Here is a 14,770-nt window from a genome sequence, read left to right as displayed (position 1 = left end):
CATGCCCACGCAGCAGCTCCCATGCCCACGCAGCAGCTCCCATGCCCCCTCGGCAGCTTCAGGCAGTGCCAGCTCTGCCTATCACACCCAGCACCTGCAGCAGTGGCAGCAGAGCATCCCGAGCCTGGGAGAGGCTGATTCCTCATGGAATCATTCCCTCCAGTCCAGTCAGAAACTGCCCGACTGCTGGCATCAGCCTGGATGCACAAGTGGCCACAACACAAAAGGTGTTATGAACAACCTCACCCCAAGGCCATCACAAAATGCTGGGGCAAGGTCTGTCGATCAGTATTTTTCCTGCTGTGCCAAGGACACACATGGGTAAGTGACGGAGCTGCCATGGGACCTCTCCAGAGGAAGGATGGAGGGAACATATCAGGTGTATCCCTGCAAGGGGTGTATCCCTGCAAGACCTCAGGTAGATGGACAAACCCACTGTGCCTCCAGTTCTTTGGGAAAAAAAACCAAATTGTGTAAATAATCATCCAAGTAACTTAATGTTAAATCCTGTACCTCATTTTATGGCCTTTGCTTGGATGATGCCAATGGTTTCTGGGTTTGTACCACGGAATGAGAAGTCTGACATTTGGCTCCAACTTTTACAGCAGCTCCAAATAAAAGAGATTTGTTGTTTTGAGGGGAGAGCCCTCGCTCCACACAGAGCTCTGGGAAGCTGCTGAGGAAGAGCCTGCACCGTAACTTCCCCCACAGATTCCCAACAGGTCAGCATTCATGAAACAGCCTGGTGGTGTCTGCAGCTAAATAGGGGCTGCAATACCAGCTCCAGTCTGGGAATATATTCTTCTGTACAAAACTGACACATTCCTGTCTGCAGAGCAATGATTTCACAGCACCACCACTCTCTGCTGCTTTCAACCACTTCATGCTCCTTTCATCTCCTGTAGCCACCACCTTGTGCTATGGAAAATGGACATTTTAAGGGAAGGTGCACACTGGGAAATCTGGACCTGTATGAGCACTGACTCTGCCTCTATTACTTCATTAAATCAAGTTGCCCTCGTTTCCATGGAAGTTTCTCAGTGATAAAAAGTCTGCCTCAACTACAGAAATGTCTAGAGAACATCCTCTAAATCTGTAATCCATGAAGCAAAGGGCTTTTACATCAAACTGTTCTAAGGAGCCATGTGAACCTCAGTATTGTGACCATTACAACATTAACCACTGCTGCTTCTCTCTCCACACTGGTTCAAAAGCAGAGGGTGGAAATCCATGGCATCACTTGGCCTTGCAGAACCACACTACAACACCCCCCATTCTGTACTTGAGCTTCAGCCTAAGAACTCCAGTGTGATTCTACACAGTTTTCTGGAAATACTGAGCATGTAAGGTAGAGAACATAATGTCATGGAAAGACCCGAGAAATGACTGTGGATACCTGCCACCAGTCGGAGGTTAAATGCTGTCCTGGGGGCAGGAGGGAGAAAGGAGACAGTCAGACTTGGTGATTTTATCTCAAGAGCTTCCCAAACCACTCCCAACATTTCTTTATCTCCCATTCTGTTACTCATCTGATGCCAAACACAAGGTGTAAGATACAATAATAAAGAGAAATGGATAGGAAATAGCTCAGGATGTGGTTCCTCACTTGTGCACAGAGAAGATCTGGTAGAAAGCAAAGCCTATTTGGAAAGAACCAGAAAATGAACTTATCAAACAGAAGTGAAAAAGCCCAACCCACAACCCAAATGGCAGTGAAAGCAGCTCAGCCTTCCAGCTGCTCCAAGACCCCATGAGGGCAGGGACAAGGGAGGTCTGGTGGGACGGTGTGGAATCCCATGTCACACCCTGGGGAAGTTCTGCCCCCAAGGCCTGTCCCACTCAGCTGTCCCTCTGTCACTGCTCAGGCTGGCAGGGCTGGCACAGAGCACTAATCAGTTAACAAATCCAGCGCTCCATCTAAAAGGCTGGGATCTGATGGGAGAAAACGCAGCCTCATGCATTAACAGCCCCTTTTAACCTCACAGCCCGAATATCAAGGAAGCAAAGGAGATGGGAAAAGGAAACACCGAACTTCAAGGAAGCAAAGGAGATGGGAAAAGGAAACACCGAACTTCAAGGACGCAAAGGAGATGGGAAATGGAAACACTGAAGTTCCCTGTGGCTCATTACCAATTCCTCACTGCACTGCACCGAGGGGCTCCAGTGGAGTTACAGCCACCAACATAGGCCAGGGTTGCTTCCACAGCAGCGAGCTGGGAAATTCAGGGGACTTCTCCCTGCACCGAAGCCAAGCTCGTGATTTCCGTTGCTGTGGAAGTGTCTCAGCTGTTACCCCCTGCTGGCACCTCTGGCTTTACAGGCTCAAGGCACCGTGTCTTTTACAACCCCGTGTTTGAAACCCTTCTGCTTTTCAGAGTGCTCTAAAGGCACCACGGTGTGAGCAGCTGCACAGCACCACCTCTGCCCTGCCCCTTGGGGAGCACTGCCCAGTTCCAGCTCTAGCTGAGCTTTATTTCGTAGAGTTGTCAATAAAATGGACACAACAGAACATTTCAGTGGGTAAAGGACAAATTTGGGCCTGGCAGCAGAGAAGGCTGCAGATAAGTTCAGTTTCAGGTTTCACCTAAATGCATAAAACCATAAAGATCCAACAAGTAGTGATTGGAATGTCTGATATTTTGAACTGAAAGCTAATCTCCATTTTACTTCCAGAAGGAGACTGTGTGCAGAGCAAGATCAAAGGCAGAGCTCTTCATCTAGAGACTTTATTGGAACTTTATGGCAGAAAATATTAACTGCCACAGGAGCCTGAGGGAATGAAGAAAATTCTCTAATGAGACACCAAGGAAAAGAAATCTCAATTCCTCCAGTGACCAGCTGAAAAAATAAAAAGGGCACAATTTCTCTACATCTGTGGAATTCTGTACTAAAATTAGTAAAACTGCAGAATTGTTTTTAAATTATTTCGATTCAGCGATCAGTTCTGATATGGTAATGCTCTCCTGCACTACTAAAATCTTAAGAAATTACACTTTTAATTTACAAATGTTTATGAAGCCCTTGACTAACCCGCATTTTTCCAAACCACTGGGAGTGTGAGAGAAATTCCATTTAGATAAAAGATTAGAAAAGCAGAATTCAGGCTCCTTATGCAGTCAGTAACAGACAAATATTTTTACAGGTGACAGCATATTAGTACAAATATTTAGGAGGCCTGTATCTAAGTGTATATGCTATAAACTGTTAGTGATTTTAAAGGTGGCATATGAACAAAAAAATTCTTTCTTAGCCAACAGATGAAAAGAAAAAAATCCAACTAGAAATAACTGTATCAATTCACCAAAGACTAAATTTTCTTTCTTTTCCATGAACAAGGATTTCTTATCTAAAAGAAACTTGGCAGGAAACATGAAGACAATGTCCAGTTCTTTAGGAGTGCATATAAAAGCTTGGAATCACAAGTTCTATTCAGCTGAGGGCAAACGTCAGCTCATCTAAACCCCTATTTTATTTTAAAGAGTTCATTTAAGAGACCTTACATGAGGTGCCCCAATTAACTGGTTCCAAATAATACCCAACCCAAATACAAATATAAACCACCAGCGAGAACACTCAGAAAACTTCAATCCAAAATTATTTAAAATCATGTCATGGGTTCACAATTTTACTGGATGCTTGAATTTCAGAGGTTTAACAACTCTCGCTCATTACCAGTAGTAATATAGTTAGAATATGCTAACCATAATGATTATTCTTAATTCCAGAGCTGAAGGCTGTAACCCATCTCTAGCACACAAAATTGTGCAATATAAACACCACTCTGCTACCAATGCTGCTAGAGGAAAAAGCCAAGATAAAATGAAAAACCTGCATGGTGCGACAAAAGCTACCAGGACAGGGTAAGGTGCCAAAAGCTGGTACTGAGACATCTTCAATGAAACAGCTTTTTTTTTTTCTTTTCCACATCTTTATTTGTCATTAACATGTTCTGGCCATCAAGCCTGAATAGCTGGGGTAGTGCCACTGGTGCAGTATTTTTTTTATGATTAAGGGTATCACTACATTTATCTCAAAAAGTATCATCATGTTTTCTGATTGCTTTTAACAATCTGAAAATCCAAACTTTTAATGCAGTTGAACTTTCAATACGATTTATTGGTAAAGCTTCCAAACTTTCACAAGATGTTTTCTCTCTTCTTTGTTCTGAACAGCAGGGACCAGAAGGTACCACAGAACCAGTTGTGTTTGATCACTAAAGCTGTGTTACCTCCAAATATTCAAGACAGAACTTCCTCACTATTTTTTCTCCAGTGCCTCCTTTTCTGCACTCATGACATTAGATAAAGTCACTGAAAGATATTTTTTCAAAAATCACGAAAAATAAATACACTGCAAGGTCAGTTTTAGAGCAAAATGAAAGTGAGGTGTCCCTGCCCATGGCAGGGAGTGGAACAACATGAGCTTTAAGGTCCCTTCCAACCCCAGCCATTCTGATTCTATGAAAACTTCTGAATTTTTGCTTTGATACTCTGAAATATTCATAAAACTGCAATGAGACATCAACCTGGCTCCTGACTCTTGGGAAAAGTTCCTCAGAAGTCTCAAACTCCCTTAAATCCCTCCACTCAAGGCCAAAGCAGCGAAAGCGTGGTGCAAATTCTCCCCATCTCCTGCTCCACAATGCCACCTACTGCAAACCTGCACATCAGAGCAGGCATTTCCAAAGTGTCCAGGAAAACTACTCCATTCCAACAGTCAGCCTGTGTATTTCAGGATTTCTTATTTTTACAGAGCTCTCCCATATGAAGAAAACCAGCAGTTTTTAATGAAACACCTCTGCAACACAAAAATAACCATCCTGAATATTCCATATTCCCATTAAATGTCACCCACCACATCTATAAACTGATACCACAGGATCTGTTGCAAAAACGTTAGGACTGGAATGAAGAGAGCAAAGTTTAGCAGTAACCTGCTTTATTGAAACAATTTCCTTAGAGGGAAAAAACCCACCAGCAATAAATTGAATCCATCAGCACTCAGCTGCTCAAGCTCACATTTCTACCCATATTTTTCTGCTTCTAATTTTATAATATTTTGATCATTAATCTTTGAAAGAAAGACTGCAATTCTTTGAATGGATCTGTATTTCACTGCCATGAAAAAAAGACTAAGCCGAGTCTACACAGGAGATTCCTTATTCTTCCTGAAACTTCCAATTTTTTGTGCTGTATGAAAAAGGGCGGAGGGATGGGGCTCCCCCTGCCAGAGGGCAGGGTTAGATGGGATACTGGGAAAGAATTGTTCCCTGGGAGGGTGGGGAGGCCCTGGCACAGGTTGCCCAGAGAAGCTGTGGCTGCCCCTGGATCCCTGGAAGTGCCCAAGGCCAGGCTTGACAGGGCTTGGAGCAACCTGGGACAGTGGAAGGTGTCCCTGCCCATGGCAGGGGGTGGCACTGGCTGGGCTTTAAGGTCCTCTCCAACCCAAACCATTCTGGGATTCTGTGATTCTATGAAGACAGAGGGAACATTATCCTGCTTAAAGAGAGAATCCAGCTGATTGTCGTCGTCATGGCTGTCACGAAGAACACTCTAGAACTGGGAACAGCAAAGCCCCAAAACTTTATATCCTTCACTCTACTGGAACTTTGCCCCCATCCGAGCGGGCCTCACAGTTGAAACACAAATGCCCTGAATTATTCAAAGTTCCTGCCATCAGAACTGATGTATTAATCATAACTATCAATCATTAATAGCTCCAGTTACACCTGAGCAGAGGCAACTCACTGGTCAAACACTGGCAAACAAATCCCAGACATAAAAAAAAATTCCCTACAAGAGATCTCCATGTCTGCAACATTTTCATGATCTTTTGCTACCAAGAAATAGTTCAAGGTAGCCTTGACAGCAGGATTTTTACTGCAAGTCATGTCACTAAGCACACAGAATAAAGAGTGGTTTGGTGCTGAAATATTTCAAATTTTTGTGACTTCAGGTGCCTGTTGCACATTTTGTGCCCAGCTGCAGTGCTCACCTGCCAATGCCCTCACGGATGTCCTTCACAGCTGCCAACAGCTTCTGCAGGCCCAAAAAAGCCTCTTCAAACGAGGCCTTGGCAGCCATGGTCACTGCACTGGGGTCCAGCTTCTGGAATAGCTCAATACTGAAATTCAAAAGAAATAAAGAAGAGACAGAAAAGCAGTTAATAAAAAAGCTCAGAATTCAGAGAAACTCAGTGTGTGTTGTGTGTTTGTATTTTGTCTATTAAAACAAAAAGGTAAAATATAAATCACACTATCTAAAACAGTCTCAGAATACATGGCAGTGCAGAAATGGAGTTATCACTGCTGATTAGCTGAGTCCTCACAGACCACCAGAAATGGAGTTCCTTTGTGCTTGGCTGGCTCAGAGCCCCTCCTCAGAAGAGATTCCAGACTAAGAAAACAAAGAAAAAACACAGTACCTATTCTGATTTTATCAAAAGATATGGCATCCCAGTGAGTTTCCAGCAGATTTTTCAAAAATAACCAAAATAAAAGCAATGGTAAAACATCTAGATGGAAGAGGAGTTAATTCCATGCAATTCTTGAGTTTACATGAAAAAGGAAATACACTAGATTCTGCATTTTGTAAAGTGTAGGATTTTGCTTAACAACAAAATGTTTTCTATTTCCAATTGATTTTCAAGTTTTAAAATAGGGTACAGAATTTTGCATAAGCTGGATGACCTCCGCTGGGTCTGGAAAGAAAATAACCACAGGAAAATTAAGATCTCAGATGCTATTTTATGGATAAATATAAAATTTTCATGGATGTCCCAGACTTGTGGAGTTTTCAACTCTATTTTTCAGGGCAACTTATTTCAGCTGCTGCGCAGAAAAAGAGCAGCAAACTGACATAACAATGTGCATACTCCCAACTTTTGTGTGATATTCTTTTTTGGGGTCAATTTAGATTAATAACAGGGTAAAAAGCACTGTTTCTAAAGTGTGCTTGTTTGAAAGTTATCTAAGGTTATGTGTTAGTTCTGAGCCCCTTTAGCAAGCTGTACCTGTACAAGTTCATGGTGTTCCAAACACCTTCCAGGACAGACCAGATTTCCTGGTGCCTGTTTTCCTGAGCTGCATGAAAGCTGGGATGTAGCTCTTTTTCCTCAGTGCTTTGCAGATTGGGTGTCGTGGCTTCCATTTTTTCACATGCAGCATTTTCTGAAAGAACCATGATGTCTTCTGATAAATCCTGCTCACTGTCTGCCCTCACCTTATAAAACAGTTCAGCAAACAAATAATCAATGTATCTGGTTCCTAGCTTCAGAAAACCAGAATCTACACACTTCTACAGATTTTTTTTAAGCAATGCTCAAGAAATCAAGACTGAACTCTCTGAGTTACCTTGGTTACAGTCTCTGCATCCAAAGCCTTTCTCGATGGTTGGGGTTGGAAGGGACCTTAAAGCCCATCCTGTGCCACCCCCTGCTGTGGGCAGGGACACCTTCCCCTAGCCCAGGTTACTCCAAGCCCCATCCAGCCTGGCCTTGGACACTTCCAGGGATCCAGGGGCAGCCACAGCTTCTCTGGGCAACCTGTGCCAAGGCCTCAGCACCCTCACAGGGAGGAATTCCTTCCTGACAAGTTTTCAGACAGAGCCTGATTCTTTTGGCAGCAGAATGTCAGGTTCAGGGCTGACTGCATCGCACAGAGGTCCCAGCACAGGTCAACTCCTGACCTTCCTCCTTTCCCCTTCAGCCTTTTCCAAAGACACTAGGAACTCTTTACAGCTGTTCTGACCTAGCTTCTTTCCCATAAATCCAAGTATTTCATCCATGCTCGTGACTCCAGTTTTTATGCCACTACATACAGAATTGACAGTAACCATAACGAAGACAGATGAAATTTCCTCCACAGCAACTCAGAGCTGAGCTGTGAGTGAAGATCAACTTCTGAGAACACAAAAGGTGTCAGGACAATCCCCAGTAACCATCACAAACCACATGATACAAGGGAGTCCCGTCTTCAGCTACCAAGACAATGAAAGCTGAAATAACACACCTAAGAACAGCAGTATGGGACCCATGTCAGAAGGTGAAACAGCAAGTTTCATCTCTAAGGCACATCAGCTACAATGCAATAGAAAACTAAGACAAAATAATAGTTTTCAGTCACCTTTCCAATACTAACACATTTACATTAGGGAAAAAATGTATCAACAGATATTCACTGCATGAAAATAAAAGTTAAAGTCAGGGTCTCTTCATCTAAAAAACACCCCAGCAACATTACCTGGAGTAATCAGTGGAAATTATGGGAATAATTAAGAAATCTAAGCCAGGTTTGGAATGTGGAACAACTCGAGGATGGGGTGAGGTGGACAAACACCAAAGCTGCCCTTACCTCCCCTAGAGTCTCACACAGCTTTGTCACTTCAGCATAAGCTTGGGGCAGGACACCGTTGTAGTCTGACCTGGTGCTGAAAGCATGGAGCAATTTTTTGGATTCCTGGAGCAGGATACGCACTGTTGAGGAGTCAAATGGTTTATCTGATGTTTAGACATTAATGTGAGAGAGAGAAAAAAGAAATGTTAGGAGCTATCAGTCTTGGCATGCAAATTTAATACTCAAATACCTGGATTAACAGAAGCACGTGAAAAGCCTAGGAAAATGGTTCAGAAGCATCAGGTACAACAATCTCAGAGAAACATGCATGAGACTGCTCACTCCTTAACCAAGCCTTCCAAATTTATCCTGGGATCTTGCATGAGGATCAACTGGCATATCTAAAATAATTCTGTAGAACAGCAATATCCCAGAGAGGTAAAACCATGAAATCACAGGATATCCTGAGTGGGAAAAGACCCACCAGGATCATGGATCCAGCCCCTGGCCCTGCACAGACACCCCAACAATCCCACCCTGTGCATCCCTGGGAGCGGTGTCCCAATACTCCTGGAGCTCTGGCAGCCTTGGGGCCGGGACCATTCCCTGAGGAGCCTGGAAACCCTCTGGGGGAGTTCACCAGTCTGTCTGTCAAAATCAAGTGCTCAAAGACATCTTTAAACAAATGGATGGTTTGTGGGTCTTTTTTTGTTGGCTTCTTTTTAAAACAAACCTCCCTGCCCTCACGTACCACATTCAATATCCTTTGCTCCTCCCTAATTTATTTGGCAAATGCAGATCATTTGGTCACACATAACATGGGGGCAAAGGAGGGAAAAGGATTATCTGCTTTTTAAAAATAATTCAGAGACTTTGGTGACCATTAATACACACAGTCAGTTCTGTAACTCAAACCAGAACAGGGAGGCTTTTTACAAGTTTACAATTAATGTTCTCAGGGACAGTTACCTGCACAAAGGTGTTTAGAAAGACATTCAATGGTTGAAAGTAAACTCCTTGGCACCACATAACCAAAAACAGCCATCCAGTGTTTTTTATAACACTTCAGCAGGTTTGCTAAGGTCCATGGTGGCTTCAGATACAGGATCTGGAAGAGAGTATGTAATAAATTCAAAGGCTGGTTTTCATTTAGACATATTTCTATACATTCCACAACTGCTCTATTCTTCAAGAATGTGATGATTTGTGACTGCTGAAGGAGAATTTCAGTGATTCCTCAGAAATAAAGACCACATCCAGATTTAACAAGTTTAATCTATTAATAAAGATTTGATCCAGCAGCATCATGGGTTAAACAGTGATGCTCATTCAGAAGGAATGCACAGTCAATCAGTCTCATAATTTTTGGTTCCCCATTCCTCAAAAATAATACTTTCGATTTATCTCAAAACTGATCTAATGAGTTACTTGTGCACAAAAGCCAACAGTAACAAGAACAAAAAGACCAACAATAAATATGCCTTTGATTTTCTAGTACAGTTACAAAGTAAAAATAAACACTGTGACTATTTATACATGAAGTAAATTATGTCTATTGCAAAAAACCTGAAATTAACTACTATCAAGCGAAACCAGTATTTCAAGAGATGTTAAAAGAAATTAACTAAGTGAATCAAGAAGTGATTAAAAGCTTAGCAGCTAATCAGGGCAGTTTGGGAAACAACAGTCACCCCACGATTTGGGGGATTTGTCAAGCCACAGAGGCTTACCTGCAATAAATTTAAACTTCTAACAGCCTCCCAGCTGGTAGAAGCTATGAAATGGAATCTAAAGTAAAGCATGAACAATTTGAAAGTGCCTTGTACATGGGTATTTATCTTCTGCAAACAATACTTTTGCAAGAATGTTTAGAGGTTCTCATTAGTACCCTTGTCATTCTGTATCTGCACTGGAATCAATTTAGCTGTGAACAGTTTTATCCACATCTGTTCTGGTGGGGAAAAAATGCCTGCAACAAATGCCTCAATATTATACAGAACATGATGGAATGATTTCTTGAAGGATGTATTTACAGGGTGGGGATTTAATTGACTAGAGAAGCTGAAATAGAATTTTAATGCCGCTAATAAAAAGAATCCTGAAACTTCACACTGAGAAATCAGCACCCCTGTTACCGTGTCATTAAAATTCTATTAAAATACTGCACATGTTGCACACTACTGGTCAAACAGGATAATCTTGCTATAAAATGAAATATTAGAAGTGAACATTGAGCTGCTCCCTGTCAGTGAACTGTTATATCAGGGACCTGGATGACTTGGGTTTGGCTTGGCACAGGTATTAATAGCAATAAAATACTAAGGACATTCAAACCTCTCAATAATCAAAATATCAAGCAAGTTGATGTAAGAAACCACCTCCATCCACAGGTTTCCAAATGCAAGTTTCATTTCAGTCTCCAAAATAGAAGACAAAGCTTCTCCTAAGTTCCTTTCGAGGTCTGGAAGCACATTTGGGAATTGTGCAGTAAAACCAGCATTGCCTCTTGTTTTCCCAAATTCTGTATCTGTCAAACCAACGACACAAAAGGTATTCATTGAAACTGGGTTTATATCTAAGTCATGTTGATGGTGCATGAAGAACTTGTGTCTATAAAGACAGACTGCACTTCAGTTTATAAAGCAGATGGGCTATACCTAATTAGGTTTCAAGTATTTCTAGTTATACCCACTTGTACTGTGTGTATTTTTAATTAAGAGCTACTAACCAAGAAGGTTAATTTCTCCAGAGTATTACTCATTAGTGATCTTACTAGACATTTCTTTTTCCTTAAATAATTTAGATCATATACAGCCAGCAGGGTTACCAGCAAGCACAAGATGATCACTTCTGAGTTCTGTAAGCTATACCTTTGGACAAATGAAAAAACCTCTTTCCGTCCCAAAAAGTTCAGGACACCTTTTAAATTACTCTAAACACAGAAAATCCATACAGTGTTTTTTCTATAAAATAGAACCACATCATATTTGAATTTCCTAGAACTCTGAGACAGATGGTTAATTAAAAGTCTCAAACTTTCAGGAAACCCTTGAAAAAACCTTCCCCAAACAAAAAACATTCCTAAGGATTCAAAGCACAAGAAAACTGAAGGTATAGTAGGAACTGTTCTCCCTTTGCCCCACTGATTCTTACACACTCACAAACCAGCATATTCCACAGACTCACCCTGCTTTGGCTGCTGCAGCTCCTCACAGTTCAGGGGCCTGTTTGCATTCACATTCTGCAGAGCAGTGACCAGATCAGCTTTGCAGAATGCCTTCACCTCACTCACAATGGCTTTACTACACAAATTTTTATCATCCCTAGAAGAGAATTAATTGTTGTCAAAAAAGGAATAAAAGCAGCACACTGAAAAAACTTGTATTTGGAAAACTTACTTTGTGAACTTCGTTATACAGACAAAGTTTTCTTTCTCAAGCAATTAGAAGCAGTTCAAAAAATCAAACCGGAGAATTAAGTAAAAATGAGAAACATCCTGAAAAGTGTTTCACGGTCTAGGTTTGCTCTCAGAAAACAATAGCTATAATTACTACAGGAGTGATGCTTAGTTGCTGTGATCTCAGAAAGCAAACCAGGCAATAATTCTGAGACAGTAATATCTTATTTGATGGCTACAGTTAGTTCTCCTTGTTGAGACCCTTTAGTACTATTCTACTGGCCAAATCATTATCCCAGATGCCATTCTGAGGTCCTGCTCCAGCAGAACTACTTTAAAAATCCAGGACAAAATTGCATCCCAGTACTTTCTCAAAAATTCCCATTGCTTATACTGGTAGAGGATAAAGGGATTTTTTGGATGAAAAGCAGTTCTGAAGTCACCTTCTGTTCTTTGATCAGTGAAATGTAAAACCACCATCACTACCCTATGAATACTGTGACTGAAGTGGCATTTTCAGCAGCCACCTGTGTCAACTTGAAAAAACCAAATGGTGCCCAGACTTTTAACCCCACTCATTGAACTATGCAGGAACTGGTTCTAGCCAAGACCAGAGCAAGTAGAGCCAAGGAGTATTAGTCCTTCAAACTGGCTTCACCTGCTCGTATCAAACTCAGAATCAATACTCAGAGGTCAGCTGTTATCTTCACAAACAGGAAGAGCAGCAAATCCATCTCCAGGTTCCCTCTTTCTAAGATTAACCCCGTTTGCTTCTGCTTGCCTGGCTGGAAACAGGGATGAAGTCTCTAACTGGATCTCAATCACTAATTCACGTATTTTTTCCTATTTTGTAACTTCAGTAGTATTTTTTATGAGAAACCAGAATAAAATCTGAGAAACCTATGCTTTAACAAGTTTTAAAATTGAATATTGAGTAAGCTGAATTTTATTTCAGGCCTCAAGTTCATGAAGGTGATTCCATCTCCAATTTTAGTGGTTTATTATATCCTTCTACTCTAGCTTTCAAGAGGGTGATTGCCCTTCCAAGAGCTTACTTCAGAAACTGCTCTTTCTTTAAGGCCTGATTTGAAAGCAGTGTGGCAGGAGAGCTAAAGGCACCCAGGAACTCACGTGCAGAGGACAACAAGAGCTTGTGGGAAGAGGTTCTGGTACTGCAGGCAGCACTGCAGGACGCGGTCATCGTTGTTCTCGTCGCTCAGCCCATCTGCAAAGGCAGTGCAGACACAGCTGAAGGATGTGGGTACAACTCAGCCTCACAAACACCTCCCTGCACTCATGGTGCTCTTTGTACGTTTAATACTCCCCACAAAAGGAGACAAGTTCAAGGTGAAAGTAAGAAACAACTGATAAAACAACAGATAGTGAACACAGCACTAGCACTAATAAGGCATTTGCACACCACAGCCTGGATACACTCTGAAAGCTGCTGTAAGACATTAGCTCATTTTAATTAGCAAACTGCAGAGTGAAGTCTCCGTTAAACTCAGAATTCTAAGGTTGCCAGTAGGTGAAGTGCAAGGATGAAGTACCCAGCACAAATGGATTGCACATGTATTACACATTTTTTGAGAAGCCAGCTGCATGGATTGCCCCCACAGTTTGGAATCCTGGTTCTTGAGACACTTGTAGATAAACTGCACTGCAGGGATGGCTTTGTCCCGAACATGCTGCAACATTTTCCCCTTCTTCAAGTTGTCCAGCTCTTGTAGGACGACCCAGGGAATTATTAATGCAAGTCTATCAACTCCTGGAAGAAAAAAAACCACCACCAATAAACAAAGGTATTTGCAGAAGTAACACTAACTGCTACAGAGAACTTTCAATACAAGCATCATATTTATGCAAGTTCACAACTTATTGCCAATAGTTCTCATATTCCTTGCTCGAGAGAATCTAGCATTCGAAAAAGAACCAAAAAAGGCTGAGTTCCCTCTTTCTAATCTAACCTCAATCTGGCACTACACTGATTACATGGAAAAGTGACATGAGGCAAACAAGAGGGAGACACATTTTAATCAGCAGAATGCACTGACAACATTGTAACACATATTTGCAGCAATTATCTTGGCACAGACTCGCTGTAAGATGTTGCAGCAAGGTGACACAGCAGCTGGAATACCAGGCTGCACACACCTGAGTGACCAGAGCAGTCACTGTGCCCAAACAAGCAGCGAAAAAAGCTCGTGTTCATTGCCAGCCAGCACTCCTGAACCAGGAACAGGAAGTGTGGATACTGGACCATGGTTTTATTTGTAGGTAAGTATGGGCTGAACTTTAAAGCTTTTATATGAAATACAGGATAAATCAGAAGTTTAATGACTGTTCTGTTGGTCCACCCATGACAAATACTTCAACCATTTTATTTCTCATTCACATTACGAGAACAGAATTTTGAAAAAATTTATTAATAACCATCTGTTTTGTAATAAATAGGCTAGCAATCACCAGCATGGTGGGTCTGGTGCAGGACCATAAACTGGGAGTTGCAGTATTCTAAAAAAGGCATCTCAGTGTACGTAAGACAACAGCATTCCTAACCTGGGAGGAGAAATACAGTCTGACACACTCCTGAAAATCACTCAGGCCCTTAGGACAGGTATTTTCCAGGTGGCTGGAATAAGTGTATTCCTTAGCTGAAAGCATCAAAGCACCCTAAGCATTCTGATAGATTCCAGATATGCTTACCAAGAACTGACATGCATGATCCTAACCCAGCAAACATCAAATAACCAACAGCTTCCCAGCATATTAGAGCCAGATATTAAATCCAGGGTCTCATTCTGAATTTCTGAGAAATTGCTCAGTTCTGTCACCTTTACCAAGACAGAAACAAAGCACTGACTGACTCCTCAACACACTTTAAATTCTCTTTCTAGAAAAATAAATGATAAAAGGAGACTAGAAAATAAGAGTTATCACTAGTAATGGGTTAAATGCTCAAGTTATGTTCTTAGAAAGGGTTAAAACTTATTTACGTCTAGGAATTCAAGCATTTTCCTGGGAATATCTGCCATGATTCT

At 41.7% G+C, this 14,770-nt stretch overlaps 1 protein-coding gene across 5 annotated transcripts in view; it reads right to left on the bottom strand.

Moving 5' to 3' along the window:
* The window catches only part of SWT1 (SWT1 RNA endoribonuclease homolog), a 26,635-nt gene that overhangs the window by 4,684 nt on the left and 7,181 nt on the right, over positions 1-14,770 (bottom strand). For 4 of the 5 annotated variants that reach the window (XM_042033839.1, XM_042033841.1, XM_042033842.1 and 1 more), the window contains 8 exons: positions 13,309-13,497; positions 12,861-12,954; positions 11,519-11,655; positions 10,711-10,859; positions 9,302-9,440; positions 8,351-8,496; positions 7,012-7,220; positions 5,995-6,123 (listed from right to left, as the gene is read on the bottom strand). In XM_042033839.1, coding sequence (XP_041889773.1) covers positions 5,995-6,123; positions 7,012-7,220; positions 8,351-8,496; positions 9,302-9,440; positions 10,711-10,859; positions 11,519-11,655; positions 12,861-12,954; positions 13,309-13,497 — 1,192 coding nt within the window. Of the gene's footprint in view, positions 1-5,994; positions 6,124-7,011; positions 7,221-8,350; positions 8,497-9,301; positions 9,441-10,710; positions 10,860-11,518; positions 11,656-12,860; positions 12,955-13,308; positions 13,498-14,770 lie in introns of those variants that run through there. The other variant, XM_042033843.1, reaches the window with a different exon arrangement.

Source organism: Corvus kubaryi, unplaced genomic scaffold, assembly GCF_017639235.1.
Source record: "Corvus kubaryi isolate FWS band 111438036 unplaced genomic scaffold, C.kubaryi_AGA036_p1.0 37361, whole genome shotgun sequence".
NCBI classification, from domain to species: Eukaryota; Metazoa; Chordata; class Aves; order Passeriformes; family Corvidae; genus Corvus; species Corvus kubaryi.
This window is presented reverse-complemented; position numbering and strand designations above follow the sequence as displayed.